The 17,561-nt window shown below is 40.9% G+C and overlaps 1 protein-coding gene across 3 annotated transcripts in view; it reads left to right on the top strand.

Annotated features, from left to right (window-relative positions):
- The window catches only part of LOC105922822 (NACHT, LRR and PYD domains-containing protein 12-like), a 52,385-nt gene that overhangs the window by 2,456 nt on the left and 32,368 nt on the right, over positions 1–17,561 (top strand). For 2 of the 3 annotated variants that reach the window (XM_036125333.1, XM_036125334.1), the window contains exons 2-5: positions 3,144–3,275; positions 3,530–3,646; positions 5,530–5,765; positions 9,589–11,377. In XM_036125333.1, the coding sequence (XP_035981226.1) occupies positions 3,163–3,275; positions 3,530–3,646; positions 5,530–5,765; positions 9,589–11,377 (2,255 nt within the window). In that variant the 5' untranslated portion in view covers positions 3,144–3,162. Of the gene's footprint in view, positions 1–3,143; positions 3,276–3,529; positions 3,647–5,529; positions 5,766–9,588; positions 11,378–17,561 lie in introns of those variants that run through there. The other variant, XM_036125332.1, reaches the window with a different exon arrangement.

Genomic DNA, 17,561 nt, shown 5'->3' with positions numbered 1-17,561 from the left:
AAGTTATTGACTGAATTATTACACAGTTACACATTCATCTACGGGCTTGGTTATCATTGTAGATCTATAACCTATAGGCTGAGTTTCATCAAGCCTATACGGCATATGGCATATGCAACAGTTTCCCCTGAGCAGCAACACTGAAGCACACAGAGGTTCCCGCTGCGTCTTTACGCACAATCCTGCTGCTGATGTCTCCCTCTTTTCAGCTCAGTGGACTTCTAGACTGTTACAGTTTCTAACATTCTCATCACCTTTCACAGCGACAGGTTTCTCATCTCAGTCGCTGCGCTGACCAGATAAATCTCTATTGGTCTCATCAGTGCGCTCTGGGCGGTGACGTGGGCGGATTTTACCCCCGTGCGCTGTGTGCGACGGATAAACAGCGGGGAAATGCATAAATAAAGACTGTAAAGGGCTTCGATAGAGAAAACAGGGGGACTGACGGGTCTGAGATGAAGCCCCTGATGTTACAAGTTCTTTAAAATGACCCTTAAAAGTGCGCACCCAAATTACATGTAACATAATTTTGAGCACCTGAATTAAAGCGCGAGGCAGCAGCCCACCGAAGCGCCACTGGTTCTATGTTGCTAAAAACAAAAGAGCATGAAACACAGTTAGTAACTCTCCTATTGACTTTAACTGGCACACTTTGCTACCGATGTGAGGACATTAAACGTAGTGATTCACGTTTTGAATGGTGAACGGTGATAAAAGCACCTGGGTCTGAGGGAAGGGAGGGGGGAGAGGAGCAAGCGCTGAGGAACAGAAATACGGTGCATGTAGTTAAAAAATGCAGAATTAATAAAAACGAAACTTATAAACAGACTAAGTAGCGTTTTAAACTGCATCTGGTTAGCAGAACTGTTTTATGATCCAGAGTGCAGCCATGACTGGTTCTGAATGAAGGCAATATCTGGCAGCAGCTCTTCCCCCAACCCCCCCCCCCCCCCCCTGTTAATAACCCCATCAGAAGCTATAAATGTGTTTATAATGATGGTTTCTGGCCGTGGGTTGGGGGCGAGGGGGGTGTATGGACGCTGGAATAGCGGTCCAATCAGCTTTGTCTAATTTTTAACTGACCAGACAAGGAAGTGAAACAGTGAAACGGGCGCGCTGATGTCACAGTGGGTAGCGCGACCCATGTTTGGAGGCCTTAGTGGTCCGTGTACCTTCAGGCAAATGTTTTTTGTTGTTGAAAACCAATACCAAAAACGGATACTACTTCTGTTTTTCCATTTACAAATCAAAAACGGAAAAACGGAAAACAAAGCCGTTTTTCCTTTCCTGTCATCAGAATTTAGAAACGAAAAACCAGAAAAACGTAATGAAAAAAAGGCCCTTCTTTGTATTTTGCCAATTCCTTTTAGCATTTTCTTCTTCAGAGTTGAAAGACAAAGACGGTTTCACGGCTGGCCCGGAAGTGCGGGAAAATATTTCAAAATAAAAGCCTAGATGTACGCGTAACACAATGCAAGCATGAAGAAAAAAAAAATGACGCGTAGAGATGTCTGTAAAAAAAACACCAAGATTGAGATTGTTCAAATTTCTTTAAAATTTGTTGTTAGATTGCTGCTTACAAATGCTATTATAATAAAGTTTATAAATTTTATAAAAAATATTGTTTTTAAAGCAATGATTTCCAATGAGGAAGAATCTTTCGTTACTGTCTTGGTTCTATGTGGAAATACAGTTATTTGCTTGATAAAGCATGAATTAACTCACAGTTTTTGTGTTTGATGTCGCCAAATTTAGACATTGTTAGTTGTTGATATTAGAATCTTGAAAATCCCTGCAATAAAACCTGTACACTGTAAAATGTAACATTCAACAATGTCAAGGGAGCAGAACTCAATTCTCATCAACTTGTTGTTTATACTGATTTCAAATAAGTATTATGAGCTGTTTAGATTAAAAAATGCTTAATCTCAAAATACTGAAATAGAGTCCATGCATAAAAATTAAGTATTTGAAAGAGGTGGAGATTTGTGCAGAGCAGTTTAACCTCATTGGCAGATTGTTTTAGCCATGGGTGAGGTTTGTCAAAACCATGCGTGAAGTTGCTGTCATGATTAACGGGAAATATTTAATATTATGGAATACAGAACTTCCTAAGAAGTCTAACATGTGATCTATTGGTGGTTTGATGACTCAAACAAATCCTTCACCCAGATAAAGAGTCAATTGTCCTGACTGATAAGTCTTGTCAAATTGTAAATGCAGAACTGCATGATTAACAAAAATAATGTTCCTCTGGGATTATTAAAGTATTTCTGATTCTGATGGGAATATAATGGGGAAATATACAAAGTAGAATCCAAACAGGATGCTACCTGCTATCCTGCAAAGTTACTTTATACTGGAATCCACTGCAATTCACTGAAATTCTTAAGCTGTATGCAAATGAAATTTCGTTCTGTACGCACTCACTACAAAATGACAATAAAGTTCGTCTAAGTCTAAGCAGATGAGCTCTAAAATCTGACTCACCAAAAAGAGCTTACAGTCACTATTAAGTTAATTCTAATAAAAATTATTTAAGTTCATAAAGTTGTGCAAACAATGTGTTTTAAGTTCATAAAAATGTTTTTATTTGTTTTTTGGATAAGTTTTTTTTAAAGCAAAGTCAACTTCATGCATCTCAAAGTGTAGATTAACATGAAGATGGCTAAAAGAACCCAAAACTATATGCCCTGATCTAAATCTGAGAACAGAAGAAACAAAGTCACTCAAGTCTTTCAGTCTGGAGAGGGGTTATCACAAGATAATTATGACAGGAAGCAGTTTGTGAAGAGGACAACTTCAAGTTGTCAGATGGAAGGAATTTGAGTTTCACGATCAATGCATCTCTGGGAGAAGCTGGAGATTAAACATGATTTTCAGTTATTCAGCAAAACATCCTGTTAGGACCTACAGAACAGCTGACTGCCTCTACTGCTGCAAAATACTGAAGTCAGCATTAGATTTCCGCCTTTCATACTAAAACGTGGCGGTGGTGAGAAATTTCAAAAGTTGTGGCGCATAATAAACGTCAGATGACAAACAATGCCTAGGTAAATCCAGATAGAATAAGCTTTTTGCTTTACATGTTATTTATTAGAGCTAAATCACTGGGAACTGACTGGTTCTGGTTTCTCTCTCAGGCTGTCTGAAGTCCAGAAGATGGAGGATCTAAAGGAGGACAGAGCAGAACCTCCAGGATCCAGCTTTCACTCTATGAGGAGTGACTGGTCCAAAGATAAACCTCCAGAATTGAAAGAACCTGGACCCTCAGAGTAAGAACCCAGTTTCTAACTGATCCATGCGACTCTGCAGGTGTTGGTTGGACCCATTTGATCCAGACCAGTGGAACCAAGTTTTTAAGATAATGTTCAGTTTGGTCCAATAGATCCATCTGAATGTTTCACTCTGGATCTTTAAACCTTCTGCTTCTCTGCAGCAGTTTGTGTTCAGAGCTTCTTCTCTGGTTTTTATCACAGAGTTTCTCACTGATTGATGTGATCTGAATAACAACATGTTGGTGTTTCAGAGGTCAGAACCACAGACAGAGAGCAGAACCTCCAGGATCCAGCTGTCCGTCTATGAGGAGTGACTGGTCCAAAGATAAACCTCCAGAATTGAAAGAACCTAGACCCTCAGACTCAGAGTAAGAAACCAGTATCTAACTGATGGATGTAAATCTGCAGACAAATAAAATGTAGAACATTAGCTGATTGATCTTCAGGGTCAGAATCCAAAATAACTTTATTCTTCTTTAAACTTACAGCATAAGTGGTATTGATGAGGCTGCACAGTTAAATGGACAGACAGATGTTTCTCTATGAAGCAAGAGAAACAAATAGTATATCTTTATATCTATCATTATCATATTATTAAGAGAGAAAGGCAGAGTGAAGCTGGGAGACCAAGAAGTGTCTTTTTACCAGGACTTCTTAGCTGAGGTGGTGAGACAGCAATAAGCATCAGCAGAGTGATACGGGTTAAAGAATTTCTTCCTGTATCCTGCAGTGATGAAGGTTTTACCACCAAATGGAAACCCAGTCTCTCACTACAGTGAAAGCGGTAAATTATTTTTATTAAGGCCATCTCTACCACGCAGTGACAGTGATCAGCTCACTTTAATGGGTGGGTAAACATTGACTATAATGTTAGAGAGAGCTGTTTCCTGAAAATTAAGAATTAATCAGTATATTTATTGCTATTTTTTCAGTTAAGATGAGATTATTGGGGAAAAATAGTTTTGTCTGTGACATATTTCAATAAATATCAATTATATAACTCCTCTGACAGAGAATCAAGATAAGAGCTCATAAAAGTCAGGTCTAGTCACAAGTATTTGGTATTCTTGACCTCTATAAGCTATATATCTTATTTAGTTTATGATAGGTTATGGTTTTCTGTTTCTTTAAATGTGTGGCGTTGGCTTGTTTGGAAACCCAAGCTTTAGGCTGATCTTTTTGCTTGTGATGGGTTCTGTTATCTTCTGTCCAGCCAGGTTATGTGATTTATAGCAAACCCAGAGAGTTGTGAGATACAGCAGCAGCTCTACCAAGTGACTGATGAGTGTTAGAGGGGCCTGACAATAAATTTCCTTTTTCTGAGGTTTTGGGGGCATTTTATGGTCTGATGTGCACTGATGAGTACCAAAGCACCCTTTCAAGGGTGGTCAGCTTTGCTGCTTTGCTCTAAAACGGTCAGATCAGAAAACAGTTTATCTTTCTACGTAATTCATATCCTCCAATCACAGCAAACCATCAAGCAAACACACAAGAGTTTATGGGGACTTCACTGAAAATAATTTACTGTAAGGGGAATTCAAGTCTACCTGTCCAGGGTCTACCCCGACCAACACCCCTCAGGACCCCAACAGGGACAAGCGTGATGGAAAATGGATTGAATTCAAGTCATGGTTTTCAAATAAACTGATTAAAAAATGTCTGCACCAACACGGAAGGTTGCAACCACAATGGTGTTGTTACCCATAAGTTTATTTAATTTCTAAATGCTCGTTAATGTAAGAAAAGCAAGTTTGTGTTTGGCAGACGGCTACATAATGTAATTGTGTTACAGGTATGCTGGCAGCTAGTTCTCCTTCTCTGCTTCAGTACTGTGGTGAATTACTGGATCCCAGCAGCATATTCCTGTGTCACGGTGCACCATAGGGAGCTCCCCCACCGTACCACGGTCTATGTGTGTTTGTATTTCGGTCTCACTTTATCGAATTATGCCGCCAGTTTAAAGCCTTTGGATTTAGATTGTTATTCTTTTAAATGAAATTCTTTGGAAAAGCTACATATGCAGCAATAGCAACTACATGAAATGGTTTATATGGTGATGTCATGGCACCATTAAGTTATGTATTTGCACTCATTTGGCTTCCATGAAGAGAAAGCAAAGCTGAGGTTCTGTTCTGACCAAGCTTCTTGTCCGCTGTTTGTGGTGGACTTTCATGGACATCTCCATCTTCAGGAGGACAGCCCCACCCTGTTGGTAGTGAACTTTTTCACTGATAAAGAAATGTCTTCACAGAGGGAGGAAGAGGAGCAGCGTTGGTGTGGAGGAGCAGCGGTCCTGTTGTGCTTTGTGTCAGAAGGTCCTGATGGATCCGGTCTCTACCAGCTGTGGACACTGGTTCTGCAGACAGTGCATCAGGTCATACTGGGTCCAGTCTGCTCCATCAGGACCCTCCTCCTGCCCCCAGTGTGGAGAAAGACCCAGAACAGGAGATGGACTGCTGGCAGCCAATCAGAGCAGCTGTGCTCCAGGTGAGACTGAACATCTCCAATCAGAACTTCCTTGTATCGTCTCTGTTGAACCAATTCCACGTCTTTAGTTGGGATTTGGAAATTCAACAACCTATTGGGTTTGCTTTGAAGTGGTTCTGTTTTCAGCCCTTTGTGCTAAAAGCATTAAAACTGAACATCTCCTTAAAGGCATACTATGCAACATTTTTCAGTTAATTAATGTGTTCCATACCGTTTTGGATGATTAAATGAGTCATTTCAGGTCGAACAAAGGTTTTCTCGGCCGCCCTGGTAGTCTGTGGAGAAAATACCGTACTTGCAATTGCAGGAGCCCTTGGCCCGCACCCACAGGCTCAGAAGTCTCGCGACAGTCGGTCTTGCTTTACGGCGAGAACTCCATTTGTTTTTGCCCTGCCATTCACTATATGCTATATCCATATATATATATATATATATATATATATATATATATTTTTTTTAAGGATTTAAAGGATTTGTCTTCATCAAAAGCAGCCGACAGGAGAAGGTTCGCATCGAAGCAGCATGGAAAATTGGTGTTATTAAAACATGATTAAATACTTCAAAGTAGCATGAAAAAATTAAATATGTGAATAAACATGTTAAAGGCATGAATAAATGGTGAGCTGTATTGATTTAAATAGAAAAATGTTTTTTTAAAGCCAAAGGGAAAATAAATATTGGGTGAAAATGTAATACACTGAAATTGCCGTCCCGGGTGACGATCCTGTGACCTCTTACCTGGCAGCCAAACACCTAGCTCACTGTACCAAAAACCAGTGCCATGCTCAATTCCGAATTATGGAGAGGTCAATTGTGTTGAAGAGGTTAAAAATCAAATATGTAAATAACATTTTTAAAGGCATCAAAAATGGTGAAGTGTATTGATTTAAATTCAAAAATACTTACTAAACCAGGGCTTTGAATCGGTTCAAGGAACGAAAACGAAAACCGGGAACTTTTTGTATTTTACAGGGAACAGAAACGAAACCGGAAACATTATTATTTTTTATGTTCTGGAACTGGAACACTTATTTAAAAATAATGGTAACCGGTTAATACCGGTTTTATTTCGTTCCTCAAAGTTTTTGTTGCCTAATTAACTAAAAAAAAAGTAATTATTTTCCTGCGCACGTTTAACCTGACTCCGCCAGCTGTATGTTGCTCCGCCTAGCTTCACTCACATCCATCTGGGACATCGCCAATAGAAAATGATTTCTCCAAACAATTTTATTGTCTGGCCAATCAGGACGCAGGGCTGGAGTTTCATAGATGTGACGTAGTGGAGACGCGACCATGACGTGAGACAGTTTTGATAGCAATGGCGGCTCGTCGAGGAAGCAAGCGTTAACATTGATGCTGCTATTTCTTCCTTGTTGTCTAATCTACCTAATATTGTTTCATTAAAAGAACATCAGAGAACGCCTCTGAAGGCTTTTGTTGGTGGAAACGATGTTTTCGCCCTTCTCCCGACCGGATTTGGCAAGTTTTGTTTTCCGGGGCGCGTCCACAGCGGACATCTTGTCGGTTAGTGGTTAGCCCAAACCATGTTAGGAGGCCTTTAGTCCTCAACACGGTCGGCCCGGGATCGACTCCAACCTGCGGCGCTTTGCCACCTGTCTTCCCCCCTATTCCTGTCAGCTCACTGTCAATAAAACGCGTGCCACTAGCTGCAAACACATAAAAAAAAAAAGTTTTTTATTCCTGCGTCGCTCTCACAGCGTCACGGGTTGGCTTCGGTGTAATGGTTGAAATAGCACGTCGATAAAGATGACAGACAAGTGGCTTATCCAATCATATGCAAGGATTTTTGATAAGGCCCAGCCTTCAATAAAGGACACCACCTATGGAGGTGTCCCAGATGTATGTGAGTGAAGCTAGGCAGAGCGACATACAGCTGGCGGAGTCAGGTTAGCGCACGTTACCATGACGGCTGAGGTTCACTTCCTGTGTGACATCACATCACACATTCGCTGACTGAATGGAGAGAGAGCGGTGTCTCCACTAGAGCTACACATCTTAAATAAGAGGTAAATTACGATCAATCGTTAAGTAAAACGCTCATTCCAAACACAATATCAATAGCTATATTTGTCAAACAAAAGGAACAAAATTAACCGTTCCGGGAACAGTATTTTTTTGTTCTAACCGGTTCGGGAACGTCAATTTATTGGTGGAACTCAGAACCGGAAACGTTATAATTCCTTTTCTGTTCGAAACAAACCGATTGGGAAAACAAGTCGGTTCAAAGCCCTGATTTAAACCCAAAGGAAAATTAAATGTTGGGTAAAAATGTAAAACTCTGAAATTGCCACACCAGGTATTGATCCCACAACCTCTTGATTGGCAGCCAAACACCTAACCCACTGTACCAAAGAGCAGTGCCATGCACAGCTCTGAATTATGGAGAGATCAAATGTGTTGAAGAAGTGGTTTTGGTTAATTTTTTCGCCAGGAAATTTGATGAAGATTTGTCTTCATCAAAAGCAGCCGATAGGAGAAGGTCTGCATCGAAGCAGCATGGAAAATTGGTTTTATTAAAACATGATTAAATACTTCAATGTAGCATGAAAAAATTAAATATGTGAATAAAAATGTAAAAGTCATTACAAACTACTAAGGGATGTACAAACTCTGTGAAGCAGAATTTGGTGAGACCTTCCTAGAGCTACTTCCGGTTAGCAATATGCTAACCATTAGCCGCTAACATGGTTGTGTCCAGTATGACCGGGTGATGGTACTCTGTTAGTTTGGTCCAAATCCTGTACTGGGTGCCAATACTTAATGTCACCAAAGCTCACCAAAGGCCATGGCTCAGATCGGCCTCCTTTAGCAACTAAGCCTCACCAAATCTGGGCCCAGAACTCAACATTTGACCAGAATGGTGTGTAGCGTCATTTCCCACAGGTGGGTGGTGCTGTATTGGTGGGGGGGGGGGGGGGGTCATGTCTGGGCATCCTGCCAGGTCCTGTTGGAGTCCAAGGGCCAATAGGAAAGCATGTGAAATCCAAAATGGGACAGAAAAGTGACTCATGGCTGATAATCACTGGAAAATTTAAAATTGTTAAGAGGAAGTGACTGTGCGAAATTCAGATTCCTACATTCATCACAGCCAATGCAGTGGGTGTCAAAAGGTGCCATTCTGTCCCAATGGAGGATGTCCCTGACCTCTCATTACATTACAAAGTTTTCAATTATTAGGAGAGCCAGCGAAATGCTTGTGGCAGGATTTGACAGGAAAAGGAGGAGGTTATGTATTAATATAAAATAAATTAATAAACAATACATAAAATACTTTAATGTTTTCTTAAAAAGTCTGAATACAAACTGTCACAAAACATGGTAAATAAAGTCCTTTTTGTAAAAAAATAAAATAAAAATATTTTGGGGGCCTCCAGCAGGTTGCAAACCTACAACCTTTGGAGTGCCAGCCCAACATCTAACCTACTGTACCAAACACCAGTGCCAGGCTCAGCTTTGCTGAGTTTGCTGTGTTGAAGAAGTGGTTTTTGGTTAATTCTGTCACCACGCTAACTTTAAATGGCGTGAACTACAAATAGCACACTTTGCGGCGTCGAGACGCACGTTTCGATGTATAGTTTGTGGGGGTAGACCCTACAGTTCGGGCTGTATTAATGGTGATGGAAGAAAAATAAACTATAAAAATAAAGAAACCCTTATTAGGCGAAGAGCAGTAGGCCCTGCGCTGCATGCGGGCGCCTAACTAAGAGACCTAATGATAACACCTCCTGTTCCAGATGTTTCTGTTCCAACTTCATCACTAAATCAGATTTTTCCTTCAGTTGTCTTTTCTTCTCTGATCCAGCAGATGTTGGTCTGCAGGAGGTTCTAGAGGAACATAAGATCAGTCTGAGGAGGAGATGTGAATGTGTGACTGAAGGAAGTGATGAACAAGGAAGTAGAACCCTCCTCAACAGGATCTACACTGATCTCTACATCACAGAGGGACAGAGTGAAGAGGTTAATACCCAACATGAGGTGAAGCAGCTGGAGAGAGCTTCCAGGATCCAGAACCTCCTTGACTCTCCAATCAGGTGCCACGACATCTTTAAAGCCTTACCTGACCAACATGGACTCATCAGAGTGGTTCTGACCAACGGCGTCGCTGGTGTTGGAAAAACCTTCTCAGTGCAGAAGTTCACTCTGGACTGGGCCGAGGGCTTGGAGAACCAAGATGTCCGTGTGGTGGTTCTGCTGTCGTTCAGGGAGCTGAACCTGATCAGAGGTGAGCAGCACAGTCTTCTCACGCTGCTCCATGTTTTCCATCCAACCCTCCAGAAGCTCCCAGCAGAGCAGCTGGCTGCCCAGAAACTTCTCTTCATCTTTGACGGCCTGGATGAAAGCAGACTTTCTCTGGACTTCAACCACAGTCGGCTGGTTTCTGACGTCACACAGAAGTCATCAGTCGACGTTCTGCTGACAAACCTCATCAAGGGGAACCTGCTTCCCTCGGCTCTGGTCTGGATCACCTCCAGACCTGCAGCGGCCAATCAGATCCCTCCTTCATGTGTTGCCAGGGTAACAGAGGTACGAGGCTTCACCAACGCCCAGAAGGAGGAGTACTTCAGGAGGAGGTTCAGTGATGAAGAGCTGTCCAGCAGAATCATCTTCCACATCAAGACCTCCAGGAGCCTCCACATCATGTGTGGAATCCCAGTCTTCTGTTGGATCACTGCTACGGTTCTGGAGGACATGTTGACCACAGAGCAGAGAGGAGAGCTGCCCAAGACCATGACTGACATGTACTCTCACTTCCTGCTGGTCCAGACCAGGAGGAAGAAGAACAAGTACCATGGAGGACATGTGAGGGGTCCACAGGAGCTGATGGAGACTGACAGGGAAGTTCTCCTGAAGCTGGGGAGCCTGGCGTTAGAACATCTGGAGAAAGGAAACATCATGTTCTACCAAGAAGACCTGGAGCAGTGTGGTCTGGATGTCACAGAGGCCTCGGTGTACTCAGGAGTTTGTACAGAGATCTTCAAGAGAGAGAGTGTGATGTTCCAGAAAGCAGTCTACTGCTTTGTTCATCTGAGCATTCAGGAGTTTCTGGCTGCAGTCTACATGTTCCACTGCTTCACCAGCAGGAACACAGAGGTGATGGAGAACTTCCTTGGACAAAAATACAGTAAAACATCTCTGGATGACTTCCTGAAGAGAATCATGGAGAAATCCCTCCTCAGTGAAAATGGCCACCTGGACCTGTTTGCTTGCTTCCTTCATGGCCTCTCTGTGGAGTCCAACCAGAGACTCTTAGGAGGCCTGCTGGGTCAGACAGAGAACAGTCCAGAAACCATCCAGAGAGTCATCTACAACCTGAAGGAGATGAACACTAATGAAATCTCTCCAGACGGAAAAATCAACATCCTCCACTGTCTGATGGAGATGAAGGACCTCTTTGTTTATCAGGAGATCCAAAAGTTCCTGAAATCAGAGAACAGATCAGAGAAGCTCTCTATGATCCAGTGCTCAGCTCTGGCCTACATGCTGCAGATGTCAGAGGAGGTTCTGGATGAGTTGGACCTGGAGAAGTACAACACATCAGCAGCAGGACGACTGAGACTGATTCCAGCTGTGAGGAACTGCAGAAAGGCTCGGTGAGTCCAGATGTCTTCATTAAGTGATGCTGATTCAACACTATTGACATCCTGTTTATTGTTCATTATTCAAGTCGGTTCTGGATGTTTTTGGCCCTTTAACTTCTTCCTTCATACTTTGGACAATTTCAACCATTCATATTTCTAAATCTTCAGCTCATTTAGGTCAGCTCTGCTGCAGCTTTTGGTATAAGACCAATCGAGATCAAGAAAAATTGTGAACAAATGAACAGTGTCCTGGATTTTGTTAAAAGAGAACAATAAATTCATGGTGTGAATAAATTACATAAATAATATAATAAATAAGTTAATAGTTTAAAATTATTCAAAGTAAATCCACGCTAAAAATAGTTAAAAAGTTTTTTTTTTTATATTTAATCAGAGTGAGACATCCCTTCTTTGTCAAATTTGTATGTGAATTACATTAGGGAGTGATTGCTCGTACCTTTCATTATCTTTGATGTAGTTTCTCCGGGAAAAGCAGCGTTTCAGTCCGTAAGATAGAAAAACAGCTAATGTTCAAGCTAAAAGTGTTCTACAGGCTTGCGCCTTGAGAAACATTCATCTTTGTGACTATTACTTTGTACAGAAAGCAGGTCAAGATGTTTTGAAACTATTTTTGGTAAAGAATAGAAAAATATACCACCACTCTCTTTGTGTTGAAGCTAAGCTAGCTGAGTATGGAATGTACTGGTGATATTCAGACATGGGTATTGGTCAGTAATTAGCAGGGCTCTCAACTCTCACACATTAACTGTGTGACACATGCATTTCACTGACTTCATATGCAACACATGGTCAGACCTCTCAAATTTTAGTAATAGTAATAGTAATATCATCTTTATTGTCATTGAAACATACATTACAACGAAATTTGTTTTCTGCTTTTAACCCATCACCCTTGGGGAGCAGTGGGCTGCCATGTGTGGCACCCGGGGAGCAATCTGGCGTTAAGGGTCTTGCTCAGGGACCCAGAGTGCAGGCACTGGGGATCGAACCGGGTACTTGCATCCTATTCTGAGTGCAAGCACACTGCTCTAACGCTCCATTCTTGACCTCTTCCTCTTCACTTCGTCCCTCAGGAGTCAGTTATAAGAAAACAGTGTTTAGCCTTCTCTTTTAGGCAGAAGACAGTTAGACTTCTATGACACTTTTATGACAAAAGGAAAGTAGTTGCTCTAAAAATAAACCTTTGAAAAGTTTATGTTGTGTGGGCTCCTTGATACCTCTAACATCAGTGTTGACCTGGGACCTTAAAGTCAGTTTCTGACACTGACTGCTGCAGACCTGAGTGTAACACTAGAGAATAATTTTAACTTTAATGCTCAGTTAAAATCTGTGGTCTAGTCCAGTTTTTCAAACTGAGACAGCTCATTTAATATTTCTATCTATGCTTTAATTACAACTTGCTTAGATTGCTGCACTGCACTTTACTCTGGACTTAATAAAACTCCAGTGGCTTGACTGCAGCTGATCTAAAATGCTGCTGCTCTTCTCTGAACTGCTACCGGAAAATGAGAGCACATTTCTCCAGTTAGCAGTAATTCATTGGTAAATGGTTCACATTGGGATTGATTTTAAAATTATTTTATTTGTTTTTAAATGTTTTCATGGCCTTACTTTCCAGTATGTCAGATCTGCTTCATATGCACGCTCCCTCTTGTTTGCTCAGGTCTGCAGATCAGTTTTTAATAGCCATTCAGAAATGAAGATTGCTTGTAGGTAACAACATCTTCTCTGTTGTTGCACTAAACTCTGGATTCAAAAATGTTTACATATCAGAATGGCCATTTCACTTTGTGGGTTTAATGTTCTCTTAAAACACAGTTTGAAATTTTAGCGTTTGAGGTTTTTATTGTTTGTTTTTGTGGATCTGCCTTTTATTTTACATTCTGCTGGCTTTAACTTTGTATTCTGTTTTGAATTACTAGGATTTTAGATTGTATAAATAATGCTGAGTTAAGAATATAATTTTAAAAAGGGGAAATATGGTTGCTTTGCAAACAGAAGTTCTTCAGAAACAGCTCAACACTACAAAACAATCTTTTTCCCTGATTTTTACAAGGAAATATTGTGGTTGATTATAAAAGGCAAAATCTGAATGATCAGATTCACATCCAGGCAATGAAAATATCCCCAATTACCATTAATCTATGAGTTTGTTTAACAGTGTAGATATATTACCTCATTGGTGAATCAGGAGTTTCATCAAGCCTATACGGTCTGACCTTTTTCCCTCAGGTTCAACACTTAAAGCACACAGGGGTTCATGGTGCGTCTTTACCCATGATCCAGCTGCTCACGTTTTCCCTCTTTTCAGCTCCATGCACTTCTAGCCTGTTACAGTTTATAACCATTGTCATCACCTTTCACAGTGACAGGTTTCTCATCTCAGTCTCCGGCGTAACCAGACAAAACTCCTATAGGTCTAGAGGGCTCTCTGGTGCGTAAAATAGTTTGAAGTTGTTCTCTGAACATGTTTTCTTTGTGGTGGCGCAGATTGAATGATTACTTTCAGCTTTGCTTTTAGCCCACTAATAGTCTTAAAAGGGGTCCTATAGGAAATGTAGCACTTCTTATGCATCACTACCCCAGAATTGATGAGTATAAGCGCAGCTTGTCAAACTCTGTGATCACTGGCTCCTGTGATCACAAGTGATTGTAGAAAAAACACTTTTTTTGGTAACGTCTGGTATCAGCATAATTTATACTTAATTACACCTGTTTGAGGCAATAAGGGCGGATTTTACCCCCATTGACCCAGGCCACGTGGGGCAAACCCAGCCTGATGTTGTATGTCTTCTCAGTAGGCACACTGCCAGAAAAGAAGAAAGAGCATCTTCACCTTTTAAAATCGCTTCCATGGCAACGAGATAAGGTTCCCACCGGGGCGGTCATAGACATAATATAAAGAGTAGACCCCGCATCGACAGCTTTCGCTTGTGGGCGCTGACGAGATTTAGGGGGGTTGTCGACAGCCATGTTCAGTGTAATGTGAATCAATTTTAATCAACTATAACTTGCTGAATTTTGAACAAATTTTTAAAGATGTATTTTGCAAAACACAGCCACTCATAAATGTTAATCATTTTTCCTATTACTATATACAGGAACACATTTAAACATCTATATCTATCTATCTATCTATCTATCTATCTATCTATCTATCTATCTATCTATCTATCTATCTATCTATCTATATATATATATATATATATATATATATATATATATATATATATATATCACTGTCTAAACTTGTCTGTGAGGACATACCGCTCTTCAGCAGAAATACACTAAATGCAGGACCACTGAAATAGAGGAATATTGAAAAAATCAAACAATTAATAGAACTGAACATCATATATTTTATAATAGAATTAGTTTTATATAGGGATTTTCTACCCAAACAATGTCTGTTCATCTTAGTGTTGACAGGTTATCCCTCGAGCCCTGATATCAGTAGACCTTTGATTCAAACAAAAATATGCCACACAGTGCTGAGGCGTCCTTTGTCTGTTCAGCTTAAACCAGCAGGTTAGGGTAGCAGGTCAACCGCCCCAAGATGGCGGCTGTAATTTTTGTGCCGACACAGTCACTGCGGGGTCTACTCTTATATAATATCTATTTGGGCGGTCACCACAAACTGTGTTGGAAGCTGGGACCTGCAGTCTGTCACAACATTAAGGTTATCCTCACATATTTTGAGGGGAGAGTGATGTGAGTGTGTACAAGTCACTTCTCCAAGGTAGAGATAACCCAACAGTCTTCCTAGGCAGGTTATTCATGGCACCATCCATTCACCACAGGTAGCAGCCTGGACCTTATCTGGCAACCGCCTCGCCAAGATAGCGCTGCGGGAAACACTGTGATAGGTCTGGCTTGTAAACACAGGAGGCCTTTGCTCCAGAATTTTCTCATAAAGCACTTGATAAAGTAACTATTCAGTTACTTTTTGTACTTATAAAATGTCAAAGCAATTGGACGATTTTCCTGTTAGAGAAATTCTGAGTTCAAGTGTCGTATATAAAATACTTAAAAATGAATAAATAATGAACAGAGTATAAATCTGAAAACATTGTCCACTAATCTGCCATTTTAGTGTGTGGTGGCACAAGTGAGTCAAGAGTAAAGACTATGTAATAATATAATTGGGGCGACGTGGCACAGAGGTTAGGGAGTTCATCTTGCAATTGGCGGGTTGCCGGTTCGATCCCCCGCACTGACTGTCTCTGTCGTTGTGTCCTTGGGCAAGACACTTCACACACATTGCCTGCTGGCGGTGGTCAGAGGGCACAGTGGTGCCGGTGCATGGCAGCCTCGCCTCTGTCAGACTCGCCCAGGGCAGCTCTAGATACTTACATAACACCACCGTCAGGGTGTGAATGTGTGTGTGAATGGGTGAATGACTGACTGTAGTGTGAAGTGCTTTGGAGGTTGTCAAGACTAGTTAAAAGCGCTATACAAGTACAAGCCATTTACATTTACCATTTAATATATAATCAATTACATTATAATTATGTAGATGTGATGATGATTATTATTTTACTCAATGTTTATAATAGAACAACAATAAAAATAAACTAAACGTTTTTGAACTTGATAATTATTGCATATTAACAAGCTAGAACTGGCTATAAAATGGTTGTAACAAAAATATTCTCCTCCAGCAATATATCAAACTAAAATACACATAGTAAATTTAAATAGGGGTCCCACACTGCAGATAGCAGTCAGGTAGAGTATACTCCAGGTATTATACCACTAAAGAAGTAAAGTGCTAAACTAAGTCACCCACTGGTAAACTCCTGCAGCAGAGAGCATGCTCTGAATTAAAGCTGCTTTATTGATGCAGTTGTAGTGACACACTGTGTTATATTGGAAGTAACGTAACCCCGTTATCTGTTACATTAAGTCATGACTCTCTTTTACTAAATGAAAACTTGAGCCTCCTATTTTCTTTGATAAATTACAAGTAATTTTACCCAGTCTGGTCACTTCCAGTAAAAGTAAGAGGGGTCATTTTTATGTATAGTTAAAAATGATTTGTAAGTGAGATGAAGCCCAAACAACCAATTCAATTCAATTCAATTTTATTTATATACAGATTGGGTCAGATTATACAGATTGGTCAAAAATGTCCTATATAAGGAAACCAGTTGATTGCATCAAAGTCCCGACAAGCAGCATTCACTCCTGGGGAACCGTAGAGCCACAGGGAGAGTTGTCTGCATAGTACATGACTTTGCTGCAATCCCTCATACTGAGCAAGCATGAAGCGACAGTGGGAAGAAAAACTCCCCATTAATGGGAAGGAAAACCTCCGGCAGAACCGGGCTCAGTATGAACGGTCATCTGCCTCGACCGACTGGGGTTACAGAAGACAGAGCAGAGACACAACAAGAGAGACAAAAAAGCACAGAAGCACACATTGATCCAGTAATCTGTTCTACATTAGATGGTAGTAGTGGGTGAGCCGTCTTCTCTGGATGATGTCACAGTTAACAGAACGCCAGACCAGGTGTACCTACTATGAAGAAAAAAAGAGAGAGCAAAAAGTTAAAAGCTGAAATGACGACAGTCATTTCAATGTAATACAATGCAAAACTGGAGAACAGTAGAAATCAGTAGAGTGAGAAAATTAGACCCTGATGTCCTCCAGTAGCCTATGCCTATCACAGCACAACTATAGAGGTAGCTCAGGGTAACATGAGCCACTCTAACTATAAGCTTTGTTAAAAAGGAAAGTTTTACGATTAGTCTTAAAAGTAGACGGGGTGTCTGCCTCACGGACCAAAACTGGGAGTTGGTTCCACAGGAGAGGAGCCTAATAGCTGAAGGATCTGCCTCCCATTCTACTTTTAGAGACTCTAGGAACCACCAGCAGACCTGCAGTCTGAGAGCGAAGTGCTCTGTTAGGAATATACGGGGTAATCAGAGCTCTGATATATGGTGGAGCTTGATTATTAAGGGCTTTATAGGTTAGAAGGAGAATTTTAAATTCTATTCTTGATTTAACAGGAAGCCAATGAAGGGAAGCTAAAATTTGAGAAATATGATCCCTCTTGTTGATTTTCATCAGAACTCTTGCGGCAGCATTTTGGATCAGCTGAAGACTTCGAACTGCATTTTGTGGACTTCCTGATAGTAAAGAATTACAATAGTCCAGCGTTGAAGTAACAAA

Source organism: Fundulus heteroclitus, chromosome 21 (assembly GCF_011125445.2).
Source record: "Fundulus heteroclitus isolate FHET01 chromosome 21, MU-UCD_Fhet_4.1, whole genome shotgun sequence".
Lineage (NCBI taxonomy): Eukaryota > Metazoa > Chordata > Actinopteri > Cyprinodontiformes > Fundulidae > Fundulus > Fundulus heteroclitus.
The sequence above is the reverse complement of the archived record's forward strand: the minus strand, read 5'-3'. Positions and strand labels throughout refer to the sequence as shown.